We start from the raw sequence: 21,802 nt of genomic DNA, 5'->3' as shown, positions 1-21,802 counted from the left end.
GAAAACTGTTGTCTCACTGCAAAGTTGCATCAACGGATTTTCTTTTCCAAGACTGAAATCCCCAAACTCTACAATCAGGTTAAAGCTGATGTATGCAAAAGTTTAACAACTGACCTGTGGAAAAGTGAAAGTGGAGCTGGTCTCCCATACATCAGCTTCACCATTCATTACCTCACCCCAGACTGGCAGCTTCAGGCTCACTGCCTGGAAACCCAGTTCTTCCCAGACGATCATTCAGCTCAAAACATCAGAGTTTTTGTTGAGAACATGCTGGAGGAGTGGGAAATAACAAAGACATACCTGGTCTCCATAAGCACAGACATTGCAACCAACATGATAAAGGCTTTTGAGGACTTTCCAGAACTGTGGACATAATTTGAACCTGGCCCTCTCAAAGGCTCTGAAAATTCAGAGAGTGGACACAGCAGTTCAGGCCTGCCATCATCTGGTCCAAGGCAAAGAAGGAGGGCTCTGAAGAAAGCAAGCTGCCCTCAACATGCCACAGAAAGCTCCCGATTCATGATGTGGTCACCAGGTGGGGATCTACCTACAAAATGATTGAGCGATTCCTCAGCCAACCAATCTGTGCTACACTGGCTGGAGAGAAGGGCAAGATGGAGCAAGTGTGCCAGCTCTTTGAGCCACTGAGCAAGTTTACGGATGCACTGCCTCAGAAGCATGAGTGACACTGTCAGCCATCAAGCCTGTCCTGGACCACATCACCTGTGAGTTACTGGTGGGAAATAATGATAACCCATCCTTGACTAAGGAGATAAAAAGGGTCATGAGAGAAGACCTTACAGCAGGTTCCCCGAGAGGGCAAGAATGTTATGAAATGGCTTGCTTCATTGGATCCCTGCTTCAAAATTATCTTTTTGGATGAGCCTGAGCCAGCAATTGTTGACAGCTTTGAAGCTGACACCTGCACAACTGGGGAGAAACCACAAAGCAGCAGGCGACCCCCCCCCCCCCCCCCCCCCCCCCCCAGTTGCATCAGAGGGGAAGGCTTCGCTGGGTTTTTGAAAAAGATCTCCTCACTAGTCAACTAGACAGAAGAGAGTTGAGGACAAAACTCCAACCACCCCATAAAATGGAGTGAGAGAAGACATCAAGATCTACCTCTGTCTGCAGTTCCTCCAGCAGAAGAGGATCCACTGGTGTGGTGGAGGGGCCTTTTCTGCCATCAGAGACCGCTTTTTTCTCGTATTCTTTTTTTTTTTTTTTTTTTTTACTGTGGTCATCATTGCATTGTTGCAGTTTTGAGTTTTTTTTTATTACTATATCCAATGTTTATTTTGCACAGTTTTTATAAAAAAAAATGTTTTTGCTGTGGTTATTGTCCTGTGTTGCATTTTTTATCAATTTTTACTGTGATTATTGTTAATGTTGCACAGTTTTGATAAGTTTTATTTACTGTATTTAATGTTTATTTTGCTTGTTTTATACTTATTTAATGTTACCTTTGCAGTATTTTGTTCAGCTTTTTATTGTTATGATTTTAATATGTAATAAATCCATTTAAATATAAATCTTGGTGAAATTATTTCAATTTTCCAGTGTATACTGACAACCGTGATCATTTTGATACCGTTAGATCCATAGTTGTATTGATATTTTGGCACACTTCTGAGTGTACCTATGATAAAAACTACAGACCTCTCTCAACTTTTTAAGTATGACAGCTTGCACAATCAGTGGCTGGCTGCTAAATACTTATTTGCTGCACTGGCACTTAAAGCTGTCTTTAACCACTAGGCCACCGCAGTCCCACAAAGCTGGGTATTGATTCGAATTTCCCAAATTCATTTGCCTCACAAGTGCCCGATTTGATATTTCAGTCACAGTACCAATTCTACTTGAATATAGAAGAGATTCTCAGAGAACTAATGCTGTCAGTAAGGTAGTAGAAAGTAACTCTAACTTGGTGCAGTGTTAAAAATAGTGTTTACATTGAGAATTGAGCCCACAGCACTGAAATACACGTTAGATATAGAATAATCAGCTTTAGGATTTTAAGAAATTGTACCGGGCAATTCAAAGGAAAATCAATTCAAATGGATTAATCAATGTTTGTTGCCCAGCCCTAGTCTGCAGTACTCCTCCGTGTATGAAATCCAATCACTCCCACATCTGTCATTTTTTTTGCCATTTTTCTTCATGATTTTATTCAAAAACTGTAAATCCAGAACAGAAAAGCTACAGATGAAAAATAAAACATCAATACTGCTCTTTATGTTGTGCGGTGAAAGGTGTCGCACAACAAATTCAACTGTATTTGCAATGTTCTTGTAAATGTCCTGAAAATGTAGAGACGGTGTTCTGGAGGAGCACAGGTCAATGACTAAGATTTAAAATAACACCTCAAAGGCAGAACACACAACAGTTCACAATACAAAATGAAACATAGTCAGTTTGCGCCGGAAGGCTTTTAGCATTTTAAGCCAGCGACGATGCCTCCATGTTTGTTACTGGGCACCATGAAAGCTGACGTTTCCAATCCTGATCAATGCTGAAGCCTAATGACTCTAAGCTCCCTCTGTCTAGCTGGGCATTCCTTATCTTGAAGCACAGATTATATCAAATTCAAGCCAGGGGCTTATTTCAGAGACTGTAGTTAGTGGTGCTGCCAAACTGCAAAAACTGTGTTTTATTTTAGGACCAAAAGCATTTCAAACATTCACCATAAGGTTGGATTAATCGACTAGGGGTGACTCGATATTGATATCGACTATAGATCTAAAAATATTGGTCTGCATCTAAAAATCTCCAATGTAAACACACTGATACAAGCTTATTGTTCCAGACTCTGCTCCAGCACTTCTACAAAATGGGTCAATTTTTCCATACCTACTGTTGGTGACTATTGTTCTCTGTTTGAAAAATATCACTTGTTCAGGCCTTTTTGTAGAGCACAGAGTCCACAAGGCCTGTGAGCGCAATGCTCAAATTTTACAACCGCACGGATTGTAATTTTTCACATTGACCACAATAAATGAAACGCCGACCTGCCTGGTGAAACAGAGCAGAAGAGACGGAGAAGAGCTTTGAGGAGAGACTGGCAGAAGAGGAACAAAAGTACTGACATCTCTATGACACATCCCAGAAAGAGGACAAGGACTACAGAGAAGCGCTAAGGATTGTGGGAAATGTAGGATTTCACAAAAACTCCTACTCAACAGTGCACTCCAGTTGAACTGTGAAAGCTCTGATGAGTGCGGACCTTCTGCGCAGAGTTTGTGCCATTTACGATCCGCCCGAATATGTCTGGGCCTCAGCTGCTTTCAGACCAGTATAGTCCCAGACTCAGACCAAATGGGTGGAGAACAGCTCATACTTTTATCCATTGTTTTGGCTTGATTTGTGTTCTCAGCGCACTTTTTGATTAGCTCCAAACAGCCTCTGATATGGTTGCATGAGAGGGTCACTTTGGGGCAAAACGATGCTGGAGTACGCTAGATATTTCTATGGACAGACAAACTAAAAAATGAGAAGTGGCTCTCATCTATTGATTGGAAAACTCTACCTTCTCCGTCTGTTCTTCATAGCAGCAACGATTTGCCATGCTTTTGGTGGTTGTGAAGTTAGCGCCTTAGCCGGTTAACCTGCCCACCCATAATGCCATGTGCTCTACGTCATCTTTAACGCTTCCTGTGTTTGGTTGGAGCCAAAAGCATTTGAACTTTGATTGGAAGTCCCTCCAGCCAAAACAATCCTTATACATTCCAAAGACTTCTGAGGGTTTGGGCGACAGAAACATTAGAAAGTTGTCCTACGTGTTTCAGCCAACATGGCCTTCGTTAGGGCAGGTATACTGGGTCTTCACAGCTGCAGCTTATAATGAATTAGAAAGTCATTTGATCAAAAATGTCACATGATCAATTCGAATTACGATAATAAGCAATTTCAGAGAAACAGATGAACAACATAAGTGACAAAAAACTGAAGTAACAAAAACATTTTTACACAAGTACATGTCACAATAAGAAGTTTGAGTAGCCCAAACTTTAATAAAGGCTTTTTAAGATTACCTCTGAGGGCCTCAGAAATTTTGGAATTGAGTATATTTGGATCCCCACTCTGAAGAGCACCGGGGCACCTCCTCACACCCGTGCAGCACTCCATGCCAACCTGTTTCTAACAATCGTTCTCGAATTTGCCTGTTTGATCTGCTCTAGCGTGTTCACACTGCCCCAAACAAGGCCGACTATCCAGGCAAACAAATCCTTGAGCCTTTTAAGCGCTCTCGAATTCTTTGGCAGGAAAACACACTAACTACAAAATAAGTAATTAAAATATGTATTATTTATTGTGATATCATAACGGATCAATATTGGTATCGGCCAATAAAAAACAGACCTGAATCATAACATAATCTGATCGCTAGAGCGGACATGGGCTCGTCTGTAAACGGTTGTATTTACTGGTTCAATAAATGGGAAGAGATTGAAATTCTGATGTAGATGGTTATGATTTACAGTCCGCATAAACAGGACTGAATCTTAACATAACCCAACGGCTAGAGCGGAAATGGGCTCGTCTGTAAACGGTCGCATTTACAAACCTTGTAGTCGCTGTTAGCTTTCCAATCAACGGAAAGAGATTCGCCACCTTTATAATAAGTGTTGAATAGGCCACTGGGAGTGAGGCCCAAGGCCAAGGCAGGCTGACTTGATAATACTGTATCATGTTTTTCTGCAGTCAGTGCCTTCTCCTCACCCTTCTCTCTCTTCTCTCTTTCAGGTGTCGTGAAGCTCATGATGGCAGTTCCTGATCTGTGGTTCACGGCTCAACTAGTCTGGGACACTTTGATGTTGTATCTCTCTATCCTGTTCTGTTCCTCTTCCTGTCCACTAACCCCAACCAGTTGAAGCAGATGGCTGCCACCTCTGAACCTGGTTCTGATGGAGATTTCTTCCTGTTAAAAGGGAGTTGTTTCTTCCCACTGTCCCTAAATGCTTGTTTATATGGATCTTGATGGGTTTTTTCTTTCTTATTATGAATTTTATATTTTGATAAGTGCATTGAGATAACTTTGTTGTAAATTGTGCAATACAAATAAAGTTGAATTAAATTGAATTGAATATGCAGGACTGCAATATCGATATTGTATTGGCTAAGAAAAGGTTGTATCAGGACAACCAGACTACACAGTTGAAGTAAAAATCTATGAATATAGCTGCGCTTATGTAACTCTATCATATTTTATATTACATGTTTTAAATAATGCTTACTTTATTTCAAGCACTGTAAAAAATCTCATCCAATTGGGTTTTGGCACATGGTAACTTGCTAAAGCAAACATTTGTCTTGCACTGTTCAGTTACTATCCAGTCCCCTCATCAGTCTCCAGGTGGTGCCAGTGGTTGAACAAGACAACATTCCTCAGACACAGCCCCACAAACAGACCCCCTTCCACACACACACACATGCAGGCAGAGGAGGGGGAGTGTGTGTGTGTGTGTGTGTGTGTGTGTGTGTGTGCGCGTGTGTGGGCTTCTCCCGCTCTCCATGCACACACTGGGGTTGGGTATGGCAGAGATGTGTGAGGGTGTGGGGGATGGGGCTGAAGTAGTTGTGGAGATAGAGAGGAAGGAAGTGAATAGAGTGAGAAATTGGGAGGGAAGGGGGTGGCATGCAAGGCAAGCACATGCTGAGCAGAACATTGGACTCATTGAGAAAAGCGCCCTATCCATTCATGGCCCATGCAGTCCCGCTTTTCAACTAAACTCCAACTCTTCTCATCGTGCAACTACAGTGTATTGACGTCTGCACGCTCGCTGCTTAAGACAAAGCTTTTACCGTGAGAGTAATTTGATCACGTTTGTTTGGATAACGATTCAAGAAACAGAAAGATTAGAAGAAGTGAAGAATGCAGAGGGCCTTGTTTCAACCAGATATCTGTTTCAGTCGGGTGGCAGAGGCTCCATCAACTCCAGATGGGAACTTCATTTACATGAGAAACCCATGTGTAGAATGTAACAGTGATTAGTGCACGATGTGGAGGGTTTCCAAAATGTCTTACGTTTGTTTTTACCCTTTGTAATCAATGCTGGATTTGATGAAAATATTCAATTTCAAACATTTCAGTTGTCCAAGTATAGTATTGTACCGGTGAAAAACAAGGTACAGTTTTAATGGCATCGCTTTAGTTAACAAGTAATTATCTGAAATTAAATGTCCCACTTTGGACGGATGACGCTTCTTTAGCCAAGACAAGGATGACCATCACAAAAAATTATTTTTTTGTAAAAGTTTCAGCAACTTGACGTCCCTCATGATGATTCTTTGGTATTAAAACATTAGCATATTTATTTTTATAATATATACTTTGATTTGACTGACAAAATATGCCTTACTAATATTAACTTGTCAATTATGGTCTATTAAATTAATAGGAAAACATGAAAGTAATTTAAACTTATTTCAAACTTACAGGGAAACTTGTGGATTCCTATCTTTCAATTTTTTGGTTTGATAAGGTTTTAACATCACATCTTGTCATTTGAAAACTTGAGATATATCCCATTTTGTTGCTTCAAAAACTATGCTCATGCAAAGTCATCGTATGTCAGAATAAACATGATTACCAGCAAGTTGCAACAATTTACTCCATGGACTTGTTTTTACACAGAATCAAATCTACTTCTCTTCAATTACAAAGCAAACACTTCAGCAAGGATCATGTGTCCATGCAAATTAAAGGTCACTTGTCACAACAATTTTTTTTTTACATTTTTGGAAAAAATAAAAAAAATAAAAAAATATTTATTGTCAATCATATTTACATTATATATATATTTTAAAAAGGATACTTGTGCAAGCCTCCAATTGTTACTATAAGCCACTAGAAACACATTCTCTTGTTAACAACCTATAGATGATTTGTGAGTTTTTATCAAATCAAAATATTAAAAAGAAAATTATAATCAAAAATGGATTTTATTTTTTTTATTTATTTCAAACATGTAAACAGAAAATCATAAGAAACAAAGAAAGCAGAAAGATTCTCAACACAATTTTGCAATTCAGTCTACATTTCAGAAAAGGAGTGGGAAGAAGTACATATTGATTTAATCCCACGCCCCCATAGAGGATTTTCACGGTGCGTCATCAACGCTGCACCAATCGGTCAGACCGTAAAAAACATTTGAAGTTTTATAGACTGCCAAAAGTTATCAAAAATCAGGGAGAACAATGTCAAAAGTTATCAGAGGAAAGGAGGCGCTTGTGGCTAGCGAAGCTAAACCAGGGCCTACGAGGCAAAAATCTGAAAAACATCCAAATTTGTTCTTCCCATTTCTTGTCACGTAAGTGAATTGTTGATAGCTTAACTAATTTTTCTAGTGTAATGATAATAATATAATTCATATCAATCTTCTGCATGTGGTATTATTGACCTAATATATTCACGTTTAATAGCCTGCTACAGTAGCAACACCGTTGATAAAATGTAGAGCTAAAATGTGCTGTATTTCTCATTGTATTCAAGGTAAAAGGTCTGACTTTTTACCGTTATTGCATTACTTACTTTGGCCTTCACAACACATCTGTCGTTGATGACTTGATACTGCATCGCCCTCACCCATCCACACACCATCTGGTTATAGGCCGCCAAACTTTTATAAGATTTAAGGTCTTCCGCCATGTATGAGCTTGGTGAGAAAACTAGGTAGTTGACGATATCAGGATACAGAATAGACGGAAGACTCTCCGGGTCGTCATTGATCCAAGACAAGGGAGCCGACTCTTATGGATCTGCACCACCAATAAAGCCAAACTTTTTCAAATATCATGCCCTTTTCTGCAGACCAAGTCCTTACCTGTATGCCTTTGCATCTATAATGGATTTTGAGGAGCTTTTCTGTGGTTTATCCATCGCAGTGTTTGTCTCCGAGTGCCTCCAACATGTAATGTTTACCTCCAGGTACCACCAAAATGGCTACACATCCCTCTATACATGAATCCCTTCCTTTCCAATACTGAAACAAGATAAAAATGTATTTAAAAAGAAAATAATAGTTTTAAAACCATTTAAAAGTTTATTTTATTTATTTTTGGTTGAGGGATTTGGTTATTTTATTTCTTACATTTAAACGTTACCTTACAATAAGCTTCCACATGCAATATGTTTTTACTTTCTCTCTTCTGGGTATTTCCTGTTCCCCCGAAGAGCATGTGAGCACATTTTTCGGAGTATGTGGATTGTGGCTTTGGTCAGCTTCTGTAAATTTTACTTTATTAGCAAACATTTGACTTTTATCACGATATTGTATTTTGGGTTGATTTTTGAAACTTTAACTTTAATCTCTACTTTTCGGCTTTATTTTTGATTTATCCAAAAATATAGGAAAGATTTCTGTATATTTTGCTAAAAAAATGATAATGTATACAAAGCAACTACTGGTATAATTAAGAGTATGGAGCACCGATTGTAAAGTTGCGCATGCTAAAATAAACAGCAACTTTTTGCAACCTTTAACAATTATGTGAATTTTTTGTTACTTTTGACCAGATTTAAAATGTTCACAATATTTGTGAAATTTGTGAAAAAAAAATTCTCATTAAAATATAATGTCAATATTAAATCTAAATCCAAAAGCTAAATATTAAATATAAATGTTACATTTAAATTTAAATGTTAAATCTAAATGTCACAGGTGAAACTAAATATTTAGCTAATGTGCAAATTCACAGTTAAGAATTAACATTTAACATGTAGATTTAAGATTTAAGATTTAAGATTTAGATTGAGATTTAACATTTACCTTTAACATTTAGATTTAACATTTATATTTAAAAGTAAAACGCAGATTTAACATTGACATTATATTTCTATGAGACATAATCCTCACAAATATTGCTGTAAATCTGGACAAATAAAAAAAAAATTCACATATGTTTTGTAAAGATGGTTTGTTCCTAAATATTGCATAAAGTTGAAGAGACATATGAAAAGACAATGAATAAGGATTCACATGGGATACACAAGACAAAGAAGGCTGGGGTCCATGGCTGTGGCATGATCATTATGAGACACGTTTTTTTTTTTTTCAAACTGCAAGGGGAAAAAAATCTAAACAAAGGATGAAAAAAACCTGTCTTTGTACGGTATGTACCCACAATAATCTGAGCATAAAGACAGGACGTGCTCACGTTGGGGGAGGTCACAGTTCACGTTTACTTTGTTTCACACACGCACACTATTTCCAATCGCGTTTACTTTCAATCTACTGACTTGGTTCGTGCGTAAAATGGCTTCATCCCCTAGATTTACGCATCACTTTTGGCGCTGTTTTTCAGATGAAACCTTGCAAATTGAATGGATCCAATGAGGAGAGTGGGGGGAGGGTGGGTTGGGCTTGTACTGTTTATCATATCTCCGCCCTGCAGTGTCTCCGCTCCCGTGAGGGCGGCTCTTTAAATCGCTCTAAACTCCTCCTGGCTGGCGCCTTTTTCCTTTATCTGCAGCAGAGGACGCGCACACGTGCTATTTATTGGACGAGGCTCGGATACTCTTCCCCATTCATTCGGTAAATATTAAAAAACTACATCTTTAACGCGATGCCTTTTGAAATATTTTGGTATTTATTAGACATTGAGATGAGTTGTGATTTTTTTATTTATTTTTATTTTTTTAAAGGGGCGGGATGTGCGTTATCTGACGAATAAAAGCTGTAAAAGCTGTTGTAGCCTTGTGTGATCAGTGCGAGGCGGTTTAACCGGGTAAAGCCAGCTAGGCTTTAGCCGTGCATTTATAGCCAAGCTTTAACGCGTAGGTAAGCGAGGAAACCGTTTGAAAATGGCTGGTTTAGTGTTTTATTGCTCTTTATGTTCAGGCGGGAGCATGCTTTGATGAATGTGAAGCCCCAGTCTTTTGTTGCCGTGACCCGGGCTTTCTTAGCTAGTAGCTTCGCTCTGTGCTAGCATTCAATGAAAACATGTCTTTAGTGCTTTACAGTCCGGGTTATGTGGTAGGATTTGAACACGTTGGTTAACATCTGTGGACGTTTGTATCGTTTGGTGGCTGTAGAAGCCGTGGAAAGGCAGTTAAAGCAGGCCACAACAAGCTCGGCACGCCGGGCCTCGCTAGCCTCCGCGGCGCGGTCATGGCGGGCGGAAGCGCATGTTTCGGCGTTTTCTGTCTACTTAGCTGCACTTTAAAACATCAGAAGCCCTAATAGCACCCTACTGCTCAACCTCGATTTAAACTATTGTGCATGTGGTGCTGTTTTGTGCGCGTGTGAGAGAGAATCGGGCTTAAAATAGAGCTGAATAGCAGCGCGGATTAATGTTTAAACCGTGTCGGTGGTGGTGAGGCCATTCAGCTGCGGTCAATGAGGTTACGATCATTTTTCAAGCTTGTGTCTGTGTGTGTGTGTTCTCTTTCCAGGTTTGAAGAGCAGAAGCAAGCATGAGCGACAAGGGGACAGTCTCTACTAAGGAGAAGGAGGCGACAGAGAAGCGTGGGCGTGGAAGACCCCGCAAGCAGCCCCAGGTAATAAACCCTGACATGGGGAAGGGGGGGGGGGGTGTATTTTGTCGGGGATGGGCGCGCTGCACAGATCAAGTTAGGTTGCAGTGACAACTTTACCTCAGCATGATTAGTAATGACAGGGGTGGACGCCGGTCAACCAAATATCCATCCATCTGCTCAGCTACACATTATGCATGCAGCCTGTCCATGTGTACATATCGGATATCATCAAGGAATATTTATTTAATCTCACTGTTACAGTGTGAGTTTAGGAGTCAAAGCTTCCTGCACAGGTTTGTAATGCAACACCGTTAAACCGGTTTACAACCCCACCATCTCATACACACACACACACACACACACACACACACACACACACTCTGACTCACACACTCTCATGTAATGGATGACATAGTTGTGTCAAAGCTGCAGCAGCCTCGTTTATCTGTCACACTGTCTGATGTGTTTTGCCTTTTTTTTTTATTTTTTTATTGCTCAGTTGCCACGAGGCTGTAGTTGTTGCAGACATGTTAGAAATGCAACCAAAGAGGTGGCAGCCATGACACAAAGCACTTGGCCAGCCATCAATAGCACAAGGCTCATTGCTTAATTTCCCCCTTTATGGGACGTAATAGTCCAACCAGAGCTTGTGATGTGCACGTCAATGTCACTGCAACAAAAATCAATCTTTGTGTGCATTCAGTGTAGTTCCAATATTTTAAAGATTTTTACATTCAAGCCTTTTTTTTATATACATGTGATTGATGATGATTTTTCTTTTTCTGAATTGTAGGAGCCAAGTGGATCTCCCACTCCAAAGAGACCCCGAGGACGACCAAAGGGCAGCACCAAGACCACCACCAAGGGCAAAGTAAGTTCAATCATCAATCAATCTTTATTTGTATAGCGCCAAATCATAACCAATGGTATCTCAAGGCACTTTACAGTAGAGTAGTCTTAAGGACGGACTCTTCATTTTATGGATACACACATATGCATATGTGTGAGTGTGTAAGTGTGTAAGTGAGTGTGTAAGTTGTGTAAGTTGAATGCATTCAGCTTCTAAGTTTATCCATTTCATGCAGGATTTATTGATAGCAATTTAGCTATTTTATCTTGAAAAATTAAATATTAAAATGATGCTTGCGCTCCCATTCCTGCAGCCTGTCATGCTCGGTGCAGGTGCAAAGGCCGCAAGACTGGTTTCCAAGCTGACACTAAGCACCCCTCCGCCCCCACCCAAACAAGCACACACAGCCCTAGTTCTTCTCTGCCCACCATCTCCATAGCAACAACCAATTTCTCTCCCCACAGCAGCTCTGCAGTTATGTATGGGGAAAGACAGGATATAGATGAGCGTGCATGGTGTGGCTACGGAGGCTAGCAGTGAGCGGTGGAGGGATACTGTTCGCTTTCACCAGCTGTCTCTGAGCTTTAGACCAGGTGGCCGGCGAACTGGAGTGCACTGTGTGCAGTTCCTGCTGGCCTTCCAGATAATAGCCAATGAACCCATTGCCCCCCTCCTCAATTCCTTTGTAGCATTTGACAACACCGCCATCTGCTGGCGAGTGACTACACACCCTGAGTGGAGATGGTGGTGGTTTGTTTGTATTAAAGGATTGTTACTCAGACTCAAGGCCATTCTACGCACAGCTACTGTTCAAATTCCAGAACTAATTTTTGATCCCAGCTGATGTTTTCCTCTTGTTTTTGCAGAAGGCATCGGCCCCGGCAGCAGCAGGAAAGCGCAGAGGAAGGCCCAAGAAGGAGGTCGGATGTTATTTTGTTTCTTGAGCTCATTTAAATTAAGCTATGTATTTAGTCGCAGAATAAAAAAATTTAAATCAGACTTAACGGAGAAACATTAACATCTGTCAGTTACAAACAATGCATGTACAGTGGGGTAAAAAAAGTATTTGGCAACCACTGGGGCTGAGTGATATGGACTAAAACTCACATCTCAAAATTTTTTTTTTCCTCAAAATGGCTACTTATAATATAAGTCTCAATATTTTTAACTCAGTCTTACCAGAAAGACAATTCTTGGTTAAATTTGCTGATGAAAAATGCCACACAGGCTCATTTATTTACAAAATTTTCACGCTGTGCTTAGAAGTAAAGAACGAAGTGACTCTTAAAAAGAGTTTAATACAAAATAAGCTATAAAATACGAAATATTTCAATTTTTTTTATATCATTAAATTGGGAAACTCAAAACATTTCCCAGGCCTATCACACAGCAGGTCTTTTATCAAGAAGGAAATGATGATCTGTTAGCAAGCTGTATTAATAGGAGGTTTGCGTCTACTCAAAGGTATGCAGATGATTAGAGTATAAAACGACAGTTGGCCTTTTTGCAGTCGTGCCTTTTCATGAATGAAGACATCGAGCTGCAGAAAAATGGAAGAGACAAGCGTGCATAAAGCAGGATGTCTCATTGTGACTCACTTCTGTTATGAGTCACTTTTTTTTCTTCCTCCACCACAGATGGCTCACCCATCCCTTGGGTGTTCTTCATGCCATAGTGGTTTATCAAGGAGATTTATAACAACAATATGTTTTTTGTTTTTTTTTTTTTTTTTCTTCTTCATGCAAGTGCTTGGAGGTTTTTTAAAAAAAAAAGTGAAAGCAGGGATGTTTGGGCATGACTCATCAGCGCAGCAGCGACGGTGCTCCAGAGGCATCTGTATTCAAACGTTGCATTTCTTTTCAGGAGAAGGAAGAGAAGCCGGCCCAGGAATCCTCTGAGGAGGAGGAGGAAGAAGAGGAACAGTAAATCCACAACGCATGCTACCTCACTCAACATATTGACTTACTGTTAACAGAACTGGGCTGCATCTCCAACACCAGTGCCACCACCACCACATGACCACTGTTCACGATAAAAAGCCAACCAGTCCTCCCGCATCGAACGAGGGCTAACGCAGTACATATACCATGATACAGCACTGGATAGACAGGTGGACATGCTCAAGAACCCATCTATAAGAAATAAGTAAAATGGTAACAAACAGCCCCTCGACACCCGTTCCGTTATCATAAGTCTTTTATACTGGACAAAGAGTGCTCCTCAGAGCCTGGACACATGAGTCTGTTTCCCTCCCCAGAGGCATTCTCTCTGCTTACTTATTGGTTGTACACACATCTGAGATGGTAGGGCATATTAGTTTTTCTCCAAGTTTGTACTGGACAAAAGTTTTACCTTATACTTGCTGGGTTGTTTTTCTTTTATCGGTGTGTTTGTGTGAAGTGGTTAACCAATCCTTTGCATTGTATACTAGATGGAGTTGAGCTTCAGCTTTCGAATGAGAATCTGCGTCTAACTGATTTATTAGCCATTCCCACTCCTGTTTAGAGCCGACTCATCTTCTCCTCCCTTCCCTTTCAGGGCGGCTTAGTTAACTCTTAGTGATGCTTCTTCTTCTTCTCAGCCTCCGATTCTTCCCCCCCCCCCCCCCCCAGTCCTTGGCACGTATTGTTAGTTCTCAGAATCTCACTTTACTGTTTCTTCAGGTTGCATACTGTTTAATGAGATGAGTGTGCTGCTTTCTGTTTGAACTTGGTATGTCATGTGTTTTTAAGAATAGCGTTTTAGGCTGATAGATTTACGGTGATGTTTTTTCAGGGAGCTTTTACAGAACGCTGTTGCATCAGCTTCATAATCTTCTTTGTGGGAATCAGACGTTCTTCTGCGCGCTCACTCAATCATTCATAAGACAAAAGTGATCCGTCAGTGGATAGTGGGTGGCTCTCCAACAGCTTTTTTTTTTTTCTTCATTCCATTTTTAAGATCTCGCCGCATCTTCTACTGCCTTTTGTTAACATGTAGTACAAAACTAAACGGATTATTTGTCTTCAATGTTTTTTTTGGTCTTAACCTGTCTGCTGCAGAAAAAATAATTGTCAGGGAACTCAGTTGCAGTCCATTTAAATGGGTTTCCCCCCTTGTACACCTAAGCTGCTACAACCTCAGTTGCGAAACCCGGAAAACTGCAAAACAGGCGTGACAAGACCTGGAAATTCATACCTCAACTGCTTACTTTTAATGTGCGATTTCGTTGAATTGGTTTCCTGTTTTCAAATGTAACCTTAGGCATGAGTTGGAAAGTTCTACAAAGTTAAATGTACTTTTTGTTTTCATTCTGACTGTAATGGTATCTTTATGTCAAGTGTGATTGTACATGCACAACACGCCTTGGCTCGTTCATATCCAGAGCTCACAGACAGGTTGGGGTATTTTTTTTAGTTTTTTCGGGCGTGGGGGGAATTAGTGTGAAACGTGTCAGGGAGACCTGTCAACTTGACGACTGTGTTCACTGACTGTGGTAGATTAGGAAGTGTTTTTTTTTTTTTTTTTTTTTTTTTTTTTTTGTTTTGATGATTTTCTTCTGGTGCACTGAAATGTCGGTTCAGATTTTCATGGACAATAATGTTTGTGTTGTGATTAGACTGGGCACTCCTCCCACTTCCACCTCTATGTACATGTCATTTCCATACCAACATAACATCTGTTGATTTTTGTATACACCATAAATCGAATTAGGGTGGAATTATTCTTTTTAATGTACACCGTATATAAATGTACAATGTCTATATTTCTATGGTGCCCTACTACAATTTGTATCAGAAATGGTCAATAAAAGAGTTCTTTGTCATTTTTATCACTTACTGTCATTTTTTTTTTAGATGGGAAAGCGATGTAAACCAAAATTAATCTTTTTTTTTTTTTTTTTATTTCTTCCTACAAATGGGTGATATAAATCTGTATTTTTAACTCAAAGTCTTAATGATATTTCTGGGTTAATTTTGCTTATGCAATATTTATTAACAAACAGTGGCCAATACGTGCCACTTTTGGCTTTCTCTCCTGTGCAGGACAGCATGTGTGAGTGAGTTTTGTAGTGTGGCTCATTTAGGGGACATTTTGAGTTGGGACGCATGCTGTAATCTATTTTTCATGTTTTTCTAAAAACTAGTCAAGCAGCAACTCCTAAAACAAGTATTTTAACACAGAATAAGCTATATAATAACTCATTATGGGCAACGTAATTTTCAATATCGCCAAAATGGAAAGCTCAGTATATCTTGACTCTGAATTTATTGCCTAGGTCTAGAAGTTAAAGGAGAAATTGAAAATGACAAAACTGAGTTAAAGTATTGTTTTTATTTAAATTCTCCATGACTCAGGTCAAACCACAAGTCTATTACAGTGCAGTGAAGTTCTTAGACAATAACCTGAAATATTGTCTCTAGTTCAACAGCTTTTAGCAATATTTACTCATTGGATGAAACAGTCACAATCCAGTGATATTTGTCTTTAAACATTCACAGAAAACAAAACGTCCTAAAGAGTTGGTCCAGTCAGAGCTTTGGCATGAAGCAGATTCTTATGACGGAGGTATATTTGCAGACCGGACATGTTTTGGGTGCTAGTCACAACTCATTTAGGGAAAAAGAGCAATGCAGAAACTATTCACATCTCTGGTATATAATTTATTAGTCAGTGTTTGGCTAAAAAGCACAAAATGCAATTATAGAAATGATTTCAGAAAATCTAAAGCTTAGTAAACATTTGAATTATAGAATGAAAACAAAAGATTGATTGTAATTGACTGATTGTTCAGCTTTATTCACCTCAGGCCAGAAAAACCACCTGGAATCCAGAGAGATAAGTGTAATTCTACATGTTGGTCAGTCTCACCATTGGGTACGAATGCCTTTAACATCCCACAGGAAGACGACTGTTAACCACATGTAACATACAGCTGCAGTGTGAGTAAACCCAACGTTATCAATTTCACTCAGGTAAATGTAGAATCCAGCAAAGTTCAATAAATAAGTTGACAGTGTTGTCTGTTAGGCACGACGTCGGACAAACTGAGCTTCACAGCTGATCAATGTCTCAGTGCAGGATGCTTGTTGATTTATGTAGAGATCAAATCAACAGGTTGAATTCAACGTCCATGTACAGCAGCTTTCATGCAGTCACATCTTTAGCCAGTAGAGGCCGATGTTGGTAACTTCTCGCCCAACCCTGAACAATCTAAAGATAAAGAAAGGGAAAGAAAAGTTGAGGTTTCCCACCAAGAAATACAAGTGAAACTGTGACACAGCTGTCCAATATCACTATTCCTGAGATGTATCATTATACCAAAGGGTGATGTTAATTTATCATTTTGTTACTTAGTCCTTAGTGTTGTTACAAGTATTTTAATTAGTAAAATTCCTTGTACTTTAGTACAAGGAATCCCTTAATGACTGTTAGCAGAGGTCGATTGCTACAACTGTCTAAAACACGGGTGTGATTGTAGTTCAAGATGGCTGCAGGTTATAGACAGAAAAGTTAATCATTTCAACTTTTTTTTTTAATTTGGAGTAACTTTGTTGAAAAATTCCATTTCTTTTTTTATTGCACAATTTTGGATTGTTCTTCCAACAATTTACAATTAAAAATGACTGCTATCATGTGATATAAGCATAGGAAAACTGAGCCCAGGCAAAGACAGTGGAATTTTATAGAATTTGTATTTGGAGAGGCTTAGAAACAGTATCTGCAACTGAATTATTTGATCATTTCACAATGATTCATGTTTTCTCAGTCATTTTGAACTTTCACCTGCAGGCAAAATCACATGCTCTAAAGCATGTGTCAAACTCAAGGCCCGGGGCCCAAGTGTGGCCCTTCAGATTATCCTTTTCAGCCCGCAGGAGAAAGAGAACATGACAGAGAAATACCAAATAATTAAATTATAAATTGTTGTTGAAAGATTCATGTGGGTCTTGTTGGGTTTTGTCTTTGTTGTAAATTGCACGATACAAATGAAGTTGAATTGAATTAAAACGTAAGTGTCAAACTCAAGGGCCAGGGGCCCACTATACGATTTGGCTCAGTGGAAAATGTACGGAAAACACTAAATTGGGCAAAACTGAACATTTCACACGTTTCACAACTATAAATAATTAATATACACTCGTGAGCACAGTGAAGTGTTAAAATTACGCCACAAAAATGTTGAATTTAAAACAGTTTTCTTGGGAAAAAAAATGTTTGAATATTTCAGGTCTAGCCCAGTTGAGTGAAACTGAATGGGGGCCAAGGCCACTGCTATAAAAAAAAAAAAAAAGGTGTGGCTCGATAAACAAGATTTATTTGTGTGAAGCAACTGGCCTTGTCTGCCCTGAACCTGATAAAAAACCCTTTTGTATTGGATTAAAACAAATGGCCTTCTCAATGAATATTTACCTTTGTATCTCTGAAATGGACACAAAAATCAATCACGTTTAAAAAAAAAAAACTATTCATCTGTTGAAACAATTGCATCATGACTAAGCTTACTAATTACGTCATCTTGTCTGGACAAATCAATGTTTCTGCCTGTGTTTGGATACAAACTTTTTCAAATTGTTTTTCCCTTGTGAAGCATTAAAAGGTCAAAACAGCTATTATTACCCTCATAATTATTAGTTGTAGAATTAGACTATAATCTCTTGGATTCAAATTCTATATTTCTATGTTGAAGATCTATTCCTATCTATGAAAAATGGTATAGCAGTAGCATGAATTCCCTTTCATATACAGTATATCTTCTTTTTTCCTAATAATAAATATTTCAAATGGTAAATGGTAAATGGACTTGATTTTACATAGCGCTTTATCCCCACACTGAAGCAGTCTCAAAGCGCTTTACATATCAGCTCATTCACCCAATCACTCTCACATTCACACACCAGTGGGACAGGACTGCCATGCAAGGCGCTAGTCGACCACTGGGAGCAACTTAGGGTTCAGTGTCTTGCCCAAGGGCACTTCGACACATAGTCAGGTACTGGGATGGAACCCCCAACCTCTCGATCAGAAGACGACCCACTACCACCTGAGCCACGGTCGCCCCAAGGGATAACAGTGTAAATTACAGTAATTTCCTATCATGGCCTTCCAATGACCCTTTACCAGCTCCCATTTCTCTACAATGATGGTTTTCTGGGGTAGTATTTTATTCCAAAAAACAGGAAATGAAAAACCGATTGGAGGAAGTGTTACAAATCTAAAGCATGTGTAGCAACAAAACTGAAACACGGAAGTTGGTTTTACATTGATAAGCGATTTGCAGCTGTTGGACAAAATACAAAATGTCTAGTTAATGAAGAATTGGGGGAAAAGGGTTGAGCAGTAATATAGAGCCATCATCTATATTCATGGGAAAGTCAGGGTTTCGTACCTGCGTGTCCTCTTCTCCCCACAACATTTCCTGCTCAACTTCATTGAGCTCCTCTGAGGGGTCGTACGTGTACACTGGGAGAAGCTGGTGACGAAGTCTGTCCATCCTGGGATAGACCAAATGGTGACGAAAGCTTTAGTTTAGTGAATCACAAATTCACATTGAGTGCACAGAAATAAAAAAGTCTTACCTTCTTTTTTTACGAATATACAACACCTGAAATAAAACATCCACATTCCATTAGGCATGTTATGTCATACGTCTCCAAAACAAGCTGATCAAAGGGTTTTAGAATGAATTCATAATCATATAGATAATAGAAGTTAACTAGATTAATCTTATTTATCTAAATGTGAAAAAGCACAAAAACATCTTTTAGCATTTCCCAGGACTATTTTTTGACAAATAGTCAAAATTCCTGACATCATAGTCATTAAAGATTGTTCGATATTAGCATTTTAACCGATATGCCGATATTGTCGCATACCAAAATTCGATATCACATTTTATAGTAAAAGTGTAAGAAAAAATTGATTCGGCGATATATCGCAATATTTCACAGCGCGATTATTGTATCAATCCAAACGCGTCGAAAGCGTCAGGTTTACACACAATATATGGTGGACGCGCTTCTAGGACCGTCAAGGGATCTCGCAGCGCCACCTGTGCGGCGCGTTTTGAAGCTTTTCGCGCAGCGCGTTTGGAGATTTCAAGCTTTTAATGCACGTCCCGTGTCTCCAACGCAGCAGTTGGGATTGTTGAACTTTAGGCTGGAATCGCAGCGCGTCGACCAATCAGGAGCGTTCTCCAACAGTGACGTAGTGACAGTTCGTGACAGGACTGTAGGACGCGGATGACAACAGGAAGCCAACACAACTATGCTGTGCTGTGCTCGCCCCGAGCTGCATGACCCAGCGGATTATTACTATCGAGACAGGAATAGAAAGGACCTTGCTTAGAGGAGGATTAGATAAGTTATTTAAACAAACAGAGAAGCCCCTCCCCAAAATGCGCTCTCTTCCCAACTTGTTTGGACGTTTGTCACCACGGGTCACAAGCATCTGATTCAATGAGCACAAGCATCCAACTAGGGACGTTAGGAGCAATTTTGACGCCCGAAAAGCGTCCGGAGTGAACGCAGCATAACATGTGCATAGCACGTAAACTTCTGGTCACTAGGTGTCAGTGAACCACATCAGACCTTGTTAAACTACCTCACTCCTCAATTTTTAAGAACTTATCAGAATCAGAATCTGTTTTAGAAGCAAAAATGAACCTTTTTGGAACATTTAATTTGACTTGTTTTTGATATTGGTCCATTTACTTGTTCTCGCAAGTTAAATAAAAAAGAAATGTATTTCATACCATTTTGTACTTGTAAAAAGGTGAAATTTGTAATTATTGATATCGCAATGTATATCATATTGTTTAGCATCGGAATTTATTGTATTGTGACATGCAAATCGAGTATCGTATCATCAGATTCATGGCAATGCACACCCCTAACTATTTTATGGCTAATATCGGCCGATAATACCCTAATCTCTAAAATCAAAAAAAGGTTATTTTAATGTGCCAGTAGCAAGACTTTACAGATGGCTTACTTGTGCAATAATCACTAGAAACTTTGCTTGAAATATTTAGCGTGTGAACAGCAGTGCTTATTATTACCAGTGACATTTAGTGATGAACTCACCACAGCAGCAGCTACTCCAAAGACAGTGATGAGGAAAAAGGGGATCAGCACATAACCAGCCACATTCCCATGTATCTCAGGAGGAGGGGGGTGGGTGGTGCTGTTCATCCTAAACGTCCAGGGTTAACGATGTGAAAGGAGATTTTAATGTAAAGGGAATTAGCAGACCCCCTCTTCCTCCCTCAGTAGACAGGATCCAGTGGAACACTCCTCCTCCCTCTTCCTCGGTGGTGTTCATGTGACTGGCACATGGTTTCGCTGACCTGCATAATAAGCGCACAAATCTGCAAGGAAACACGCCAGCAAACCAACTACAAACAGAGAGAAACACTCTAAAGACGTGGTACGATTACACTGACACATGTAAAACAAACTGCACCAACACAAAGTGTTAAAATGAAACTATCCTGTCATTTATTAGCAGGCACTGTTGTTAGCTTGTCATGTTCTTTCTTCTTTGGACCGAAGCTTTTCACTGTAATTTATGACTGCGTTTTGAGCTAAGCACATACATTTGATAATCTGTCGAACGATATTTGTTATGGTTGAACTGGTGACCATTTTACCTGGTAACCAACTTCCGCCTTCATTTCCGCTGTAACGATAGCTTTCAGGTTCCTAAACTATTTACATTAAACGTTAACCTCAAAATTAAATCAACATAACATAAACTAAAAGCACATTACAATGGGACGTTTAACAATCCTTTGTCATGTTAAACTATAAATAACGTCACCTAATGAAATGGTCTCCAGTTGAATCATAACACCGTCTTAGCATCATCGCTGGCTCATCACGTGAGTGTACATAAAGTACACTTCTGTATGAACAAGCGGTACGATAATAGAGTATAATACAACTTCTAATGACGCATTTTCAATATTATTATGAAAACGTCACTCACTGTAAAATCGCCAAGCTTTTCCTCAGACCCAATAGTCAGACTGAGAGACGACACTTCCGTGAAAACAATAGCGTTTCCTGTTGGGAACTTTCAAAATAAAGGGATAGAACCAAGCAAAAAATAAAAAACGCCCTGCATAAAAGTCAAAGCACAAAACAGAAAACAGATTTCTATGGGCTATTGCTAATTGTAAATATTGAATATTACTTTTACTAACCAAAGTACAAATGTATTTTGAGAGGTAATTTTACTTTTTCCGGTTATCGAGGCTCATATGTCATTACGTGTAGTTTTTTTGTTTTTGTTTTACTATTTACTTAAAAAAAAAGGTGTGCAGTTTGTTATAAAGTTGAATACTTTTCAATTCAGTATGAAAGGGGGGATTAAAAACATACAGTTCACAATTTTTGAAAAATGTTTTAATCAACAAGTAGCCAAATGTAGCCAGAATGTAATGTTTTATTAAAATATGAAATTAATACATATATTGTACAACTTATGATGTGGAA

The 21,802-nt window shown here is 39.3% G+C and overlaps 2 protein-coding genes across 5 annotated transcripts; one reads left to right on the top strand and one right to left on the bottom strand.

Moving 5' to 3' along the window:
* Positions 1–9,397: 9,397 nt before the first annotated feature.
* hmga1a (high mobility group AT-hook 1a) lies at positions 9,398–15,133 on the top strand. 4 transcript variants are annotated; one of them, XM_028454071.1, is made up of 5 exons: positions 9,398–9,530; positions 10,391–10,495; positions 11,268–11,345; positions 12,191–12,244; positions 13,188–15,133. In XM_028454071.1, exons 2-5 carry the CDS (start codon positions 10,412–10,414, stop codon positions 13,248–13,250), a joined length of 279 nt encoding a protein of 92 aa, XP_028309872.1. In that variant the 5' UTR covers positions 9,398–9,530; positions 10,391–10,411; the 3' UTR covers positions 13,251–15,133. The 4 variants fall into 4 exon arrangements, with proteins under 4 accessions (XP_028309872.1, XP_028309869.1, XP_028309870.1 ...); XM_028454068.1 differs by lacking the exons at positions 12,191–12,244; positions 13,188–15,133 and adding an exon at positions 11,638–12,163; XM_028454069.1 differs by lacking the exons at positions 9,398–9,530; positions 12,191–12,244; positions 13,188–15,133 and adding exons at positions 9,661–9,776; positions 11,638–12,164.
* Positions 15,134–15,619: 486 nt separating this feature from the next.
* smim29 (small integral membrane protein 29) lies at positions 15,620–21,325 on the bottom strand. Its single transcript, XM_028453301.1, has 5 exons — positions 21,294–21,325; positions 20,390–20,498; positions 18,884–18,909; positions 18,694–18,799; positions 15,620–16,517 (listed from the first exon to the last, which is right to left on the bottom strand). Exons 2-5 carry the CDS (start codon positions 20,495–20,497, stop codon positions 16,452–16,454), a joined length of 306 nt encoding a protein of 101 aa, XP_028309102.1. The 5' UTR covers position 20,498; positions 21,294–21,325; the 3' UTR covers positions 15,620–16,451.
* Between the last annotated feature and the right edge of the window lie 477 nt (positions 21,326–21,802).

This window comes from Gouania willdenowi, chromosome 7 (assembly GCF_900634775.1).
Source record: "Gouania willdenowi chromosome 7, fGouWil2.1, whole genome shotgun sequence".
Classification (NCBI taxonomy): Eukaryota; Metazoa; Chordata; class Actinopteri; order Blenniiformes; family Gobiesocidae; genus Gouania; species Gouania willdenowi.
Note: the sequence above shows the minus strand (reverse complement) of the source record. Positions and strands in the feature narration are given on the sequence as shown.

What these genes read in the sequence shown, in the direction of transcription:
- smim29 (XM_028453301.1), bottom strand. Translation starts at nt 20,497, where the DNA reads ATGAACAGCACCACCCACCCCCCTCCTCCTGAGATACATGGGAATGTG. An exon ending in TTGGAGTAGCTGCTGCTGTG is followed by an intron (nt 18,910 to 20,389) that starts GTGAGTTCATCA and finishes GTTTTATTTCAG; the next exon opens with GTGTTGTATATTCGTAAAAA. An exon ending in TATATTCGTAAAAAAAGAAG is followed by an intron (nt 18,800 to 18,883) that starts GTAAGACTTTTT and finishes GGTCTATCCCAG; the next exon opens with GATGGACAGACTTCGTCACC.
- hmga1a (XM_028454069.1), top strand. Translation starts at nt 10,412, where the DNA reads ATGAGCGACAAGGGGACAGTCTCTACTAAGGAGAAGGAGGCGACAGAG. An exon ending in GACCCCGCAAGCAGCCCCAG is followed by an intron (nt 10,496 to 11,267) that starts GTAATAAACCCT and finishes TCTGAATTGTAG; the next exon opens with GAGCCAAGTGGATCTCCCAC. An exon ending in AGACCACCACCAAGGGCAAA is followed by an intron (nt 11,346 to 11,637) that starts GTAAGTTCAATC and finishes CCATTCCTGCAG; the next exon opens with CCTGTCATGCTCGGTGCAGG.